The 6,311-nt window shown below is 39.0% G+C and overlaps 1 protein-coding gene across 3 annotated transcripts in view; it reads right to left on the bottom strand.

Moving 5' to 3' along the window:
* Positions 1-1,093: 1,093 nt before the first annotated feature.
* ulk1b (unc-51 like autophagy activating kinase 1) overlaps positions 1,094-6,311 on the bottom strand; it is a 28,235-nt gene continuing 23,017 nt past the window's right edge. For all 3 annotated transcript variants that reach the window (XM_061734344.1, XM_061734345.1, XM_061734346.1), the window contains 4 exons: positions 5,854-5,972; positions 5,523-5,680; positions 5,137-5,272; positions 1,094-2,662 (listed from right to left, as the gene is read on the bottom strand). In XM_061734344.1, coding sequence (XP_061590328.1) covers positions 2,607-2,662; positions 5,137-5,272; positions 5,523-5,680; positions 5,854-5,972 — 469 coding nt within the window. In that variant the 3' untranslated portion in view covers positions 1,094-2,606. The remainder of the gene's footprint in view (positions 2,663-5,136; positions 5,273-5,522; positions 5,681-5,853; positions 5,973-6,311) is intronic.

Genomic DNA, 6,311 nt, shown 5'->3' with positions numbered 1-6,311 from the left:
ACACACAGGGATGCTGAGATTATGCATCTGGAACATAGATGGCAACATTACGAGAAAATATGAACGATGAAGCAAAAAGCCTCATTCATGGAAACGTATGCTTCCCTCCAAGCCTCCAGTGATGTATACTCAATACAATGATTTACAATATCAAAAGGAAAAGGAAGTCATGTGAAAATGGAAAATTAATGAACAATCCAAATTAGAAAGTTGTACATGTACAAAAACAACTTAAAATGGTTATCTTTGTTTCAGTTAATCTCCTTTACATGTCTTTACCTACCCACATTTCAACTTCAACCCTGCATATGAATCAGGATAAGGATGGATGAATGGGACAATAAAAAGTGACACATACATGAGCTCATTTTTTAAAATTGTTTTCATATATATATTTTTATTTTGGGTTCCTGTTTCTTTTAGGACATTGGGCCCACTGAACAGAGCAGCATGTGTAGAGACAGAGAGCCAGCGGATGACCGGATATTAACAATGTACACTCAAACACAGAAACTCTTCAGACAAAAGATAAAAAGGCAACAAAGCAAACACTACTTATTTATATAACGCATCCCTCCGATCCGCTCTGCTAACATTGGTCCCGCTTGGCCTTCATCGTTTCCCACCTTCAGGTGTGGTTGTACGTCAATGTCTCATAATAAAATATGATTCAAATTTTAAATAGGTAGAATGTTAAAAGGAAATAGTCGTGGGTCTTGAAGTAGATTACCCAAGAGAAACCGAAGGAGTTTCACTTTCTTTGTGGATTAAAAAAAAAACAAAAAAAGAAATGAACTTCATATCAGAGCCGCTTCTGTGCTGAACTCCATCCCTGTTCCCAAACACCTCAAATAAAACCACTTCACACAAGCATGCACTCACACTCTGACAGCGACCAAAGCACATGTACAAACTTTCAATTAGCCACAAACCTTTTTTTCTTTTTTTTTGTGGGGGGTGTAAAAGGTTTAAGTAAACACCCACAATATAAATATTTTGGGAAGAAAACACATTTTCGATTAGAACAAAGTCACTTATCCAACTCCAACTTGACAACTTTAATTTGAAGCACAATCAACGCATAATGTGTTTCTTTCCTTTTTTAAACTCTTTATCAATGTAAGGTTTCATTATTCCTCTTTAGATTTTATAGTTTATACCATCTCCTCCTCAAACACTCACGAAAAAACGCACTCCTCTGTAACAGTAATTGCAACACAACTAAAACTGCACGCGCATAAAGCAGAACTCTAAATTAGCACATCTACAAAATCTAGATGAGCACGTCCTACTATTTCTATACAGTACTTAAAGAGTGCAAACACATTCAGACTCCAGCCTAAATGTTAATAATCTAACATTTGGACTCATGTCAACGCTGCTTCTCTCCCCAAGGCCCTACATTCATATTTGATTATGCTTGCTAAACATCACGATTGACAGATAAAACATGAAAAGACAGAAAAACGGCCAGCAACACCAGAAAATAAGCTTCTGCGTGCCAGGGGAATACATTACAGGGTATTGCAGCACTTTTAAAAAATATGATTGTGATGAAAGATGCTGGCAGACAATTTTGAGTCCCTCTTGGATTAAAAGCTACTTAATACGCTTCATGTCGCAGTAGACTTTTAGATTTTTTTCTGGAACCACTTTCGGTTTCTTTAATAACAAGCTGTGATTTCCAACACTAATTAAATTGAACTAATCCCTTCCATGTGACGAGGTGCCAATAAAAAGGACCTGGTTTTTGATTTTAAGCAAATATAACACAAGTAAAGTGTCAAACAGGGTTTTTTTCCTCCTTCTAAACCAACATATTTACATAAAGTGAATCCAACATCATAAAAGCACAGAAACTGAATATTTTTAGGAGCAAGAGTTTTGTAACAGTTCTTGTGCGCCATTCAGGTCGCTGACTGTAGCCATGTTATAGGCTTTCCCGAACCAGGAAACAATGAGATAAAACCCAGAAAAAAAACCCCCCATGAAAGTAAACAAGAGGCGTAAGACACACAAATGTAATGAGAATATTTGGACACTGCCAGTCCTTATTAGTGCATGTAATCATGCGTGCAGCAGATACTGCACCTTTCTTCCAGCTGGGGATCTTGAGAAAAAGATTCAATTCTGTCCAAAAGTTGCCACCTACACAGTCATAGCATGAATATTTGGTGACCTTAAAAAGCTTTGAGTTTAGGTATAGATAAGCACAATGTGTAGGAATGTGACTACTTGGCAATAACTGCTCCTGTGTGTGTGTGTGTGTGTGTGTGTGTGTGTGTGTGTGTGTGTGTGTGTGTGTGTGTGTGTGTGTGGTACGGAATGATCTTCTTGGCATTTTCAGTGCCTTTCCATGTCAAACATTGCTCAAAGTTGAATTATGTGGAAGTCACTTGAAAAGTCCCAAAAATATGAACTGAAAGATGTTCACAACACAAACCCTCAAGTTTCTGTGTTGCCTTAAGTCTTGTGGTTTTCTTGCGAAAACGAAAGCGTCTCTATGTGAAACTGTGAGATGGGAGTGAAGATTTGGTTAGCTAGTGATGTGTTCGGTGCAAATTAATTAGATCAGATTCGTAGTCCAGGAAATAGTGTCTGGTCGCTCAAACGCAAAGCCCCGACTGCAGAGTTGTGAGGCGGCGTTCAATGCACTCCTTACCTGCAGAGACAAAGTTCAAGGGAGAGAAAAAGTCATAAAGGGGTGTCAGCGTTAACGAGACATTTTCATGCATTCCTACGAAGTCAGAGGAACGAGATTCAAAAGGTCCTCCTGACTGATCCGATCACAAGTGGACAGCTCTGAATGCACGTGTGAACACAGTCAGACAATCTATTTTGATCTGACTGCTTCTTCCGGTGTACGGGTTGTTCAGGGACATCTGATCTTCAAACACAAACGTTTCTGGCGCCACGTTAAAAAACGACCACCTACTCTGACGTGACTCAGCGCAAACAAATGAGTTTCTACTACAATGTACCTGCAGTTTCTGGAAAAATGAATTCTGTGGTAAGTAGCGTCCAAGTTTACAGGAAACATGCTTCAGAAAAATATCTGGTTCATCTTGTGTGTTAAAGTGCAACACTCAGGTTGACTAATTCACAACCCATATCACTGACATTTATTGTAAATGTGTGTTTGCAAAGTTTTTCTCAACGATTTCATGAACTTTTAGAGACATAACCGAAGAAACTCAAAAGAGAAAAAAAAGTATCCATTCTGACCAACACCCCTAAAATGTACTTATTTTCTTTGTGTTTTATTAAATAGCATCATGATGGAGGGAATGGTTCTGCTTTAACTGTTTTTATTTTTTCAGTTCAATCGTTATAACTATGAGTGTTAATTCAGTGCAGGTTGGATCCCTTCAAAGACCAACAGCTACAAAATGTTTCTGCCCACAATGGCACCAGCTTTCTCGAGTGGGTGCATTTTGTGAAAAGTGAAGAAACTTAACTAACGATTGTGTAACGACAGACGTGTCTGTGTGTTGCGCTCGTCTCAGACATCGGGATTATGTACCTGCATCTTCCATGGAGTTCCAGTTGGGAGACTGAGGGTCAGGGAGACTTCAGACCAATAGCAGCTCACTCTGCACATCAATTCTAACGTCTTTACGGAGACAAGTCTGCCATGACACCGGAATATACAATCATGGACCAATGAGACGTCTCCCTAGACAGAAACTGCCCAAATCATGAAGACTTGATGCAATTCCCAGTTTTAAAGAGTGCCTCCGCTCTGAATCGTTAGTCCTCCTTAAACCTGACAATAACTTATTTCTCTGCCATCCATCATGGTTATTATGATACAGCTGTGGTCTGTCTGGTGCATTTATGCTTTCCATCAATCACAACTCCCTCCTGGATGGATGCATATTATGTCTTTAATCTTCTGTAGTCTTGGCCACTGGATGAGGATAAACTCTAAAACTGACTGTGGGGTCTGCAGACACATTTTCATTTTCAAAAACCTTGTTCCGTTCACCTAATCCTGCAGTGTAGGAGACTTGGGTTATGCTCCAAGTTGCACCCTAACTTCTGCATTCACAGTGAAAAGCAGCAGTTCTTTCAGTTTCTTTTCGACTGGTCTCACTCCAAATGCTTTGGACAGTCACACATCTGTCTGCTCCTCACAGCTGAGGGGTTCCTAGCTTAGACCAGATCACCACGGTAACACACTCTGAACCCATATCCTGCTCCAGAGAAGTTTCTGTTCAGAATTTTGAATTAAATGACTCCATAAAATTCAATTTCCTCTTCATCCAGTCAGACGTGGAGAATTTCACCTCATCATAGCACAATGTCAAAGTTTGGAGAATTAAGCCAAAAGTGTAAGAGTGCAGCAGGAAAACATTGTTGCTGCATCTCCTAATAATTTCCACATATTTAACTTTTTCCAAACTCTTAACTCAGATAATTTAAGAATTTTCTGCATGAGAATAAATGGCTTCTTTCTATTTGTGTGCAGAAAGACTGCAGGCAAAAGCAAGACTTAGAAAAAGATCCTCTCTCTCTCTGGATCACTGGTTGGTTAAGACACTCCTTACAGCTGCTAGGAAAACCATCACTAGAGCTTGGTATAAACCTGAATCGCCTACTTTTAAACAGTGGCTGGATATTATTAAATAAATATCGACTATGGAAAGACTGACCCATATCCTGAGTTTGAGGGAAGGGCTATTTGAGAAGAGATGGCAAAAGTGGACATTTTATCTACAGAAAGCATAAGGATGCGGGCCTCTTTTTTTTTTTCTTCTTTTCTCTTTATTGGATAGATTATTAATGTGCTAACCCACAAGTTTATGTTTGTTTTGTCTACTTTTTATTTTTTTATTTTGTTTGTTTGTTGCACGGTGAATATACAGATAATTTTTGTGATCTGGTAAAAATGTGCAGTTGTAAAAAAAAACTGAAAATCTAATAAAAACAAAGTGAAAAAAAAAAAAAAAGAAAAAGATCCTAACCCTTAACACAGATATAAACAATGTGCACATCACAGACAATAAAGCGACAGTCTTATGATTTTGTGTTTGTTTCAAGTGTTGCGTGCCACATGTGAGCATGCGTTTGGAACTGTGCGCTTGTGATGAGATCAATCAAGATGGATAACTGATCTGAAGGTCAGATACTTACATTTGCTAACACTGAGGATGTCATCCTGCTCAGTGAGCAGCAGAGAAAGGCCTTCCATCAACAAGAGGGCTTTGTGATAGCGCAGAATCGATGCTTCCCCCTGGTGGAACATCTCATCCAGTGCAGCAGCCTGAACCTGAGATCGCAACAAGGAGATCAAAGTTAATGTAGGTCTGATATTCATCTTTAGTCAAACTGTCATAATAACAGCGATATCTTGGGAACTACTCACTATTTCTGTAAATGTCACTCAGTATTCATTTATAAAAAGCTTAAATCATGAACCCTACAAATCATTATTTCATGAAGTAGCAAATACCAAGATACTACACACACTGCAGTCTGTTTTTGTCAAATCTACTTGCCTGCTGTTTCCAGTGACTTACCATCTGCACAGTGTGGCTGAAGAGCAGCCGCTCAGCTGTGATGGAAGTGATTCGGTCCATTAGACGGTGCTTCCTGCTGAAGAAGTGCTCTAGACGGTTGCTTAGCATACGACAGGACGCCACACTGGACTTGTACAGATCATTCAATCTTCTCACAACTGGAAATGGACAAAATAGATCAAAATAAAAAGATGCACTTAAGATGCACTGAATCAAAATGTTTTAGTTTTTTTTAATTAATACCCCATATAACCATGCAGTTCACATGTCAGCAAACATCACATTTCAGAAACATAAAAAAACCTTCCTGCCTGGAAGAGGATACTCATACCTTGTTTGACAGTAGCAGATGGGTAGAGTTTTCCCTGTTTGACTCGCTCCATGGCGGTGTGTAAGGCAGAAGACAGGAGTTCTGCAGTCTTCAGATAAAGGACCAGCTGTTCTGCATGACTGATGAAACAATTACACACACGCACACGTGCACACACAGGGTTTAGAACTCAATTATGCATAAACAAATGAAACATGAAACGTAGACTAAATTGTTATGATGAATTTGCACGACAGGTGAAAAAAAAATCAAGATCCATCCATCACTTTCACTCTTAAGAAAACATCAGCTGCGCTGTTTACTGTGTTCAGTTTTCTCCAACATTTATCCTTCACTCATTCGCTAAAATATTCATCATCTCAAGATTATAATTGCAGAGCCCTTATTGACAACTTGAACAAAGGAAGTCCCTGTTGCGCACAAATATGTCTTTAAAGGTAAAAGCTCCATATCATGCA

The sequence above is a fragment of the Cololabis saira genome, chromosome 11 (assembly GCF_033807715.1).
Source record: "Cololabis saira isolate AMF1-May2022 chromosome 11, fColSai1.1, whole genome shotgun sequence".
In the NCBI taxonomy this organism is placed as follows: Eukaryota; Metazoa; Chordata; class Actinopteri; order Beloniformes; family Belonidae; genus Cololabis; species Cololabis saira.
The sequence above is the reverse complement of the archived record's forward strand: the minus strand, read 5'-3'. Positions and strand labels throughout refer to the sequence as shown.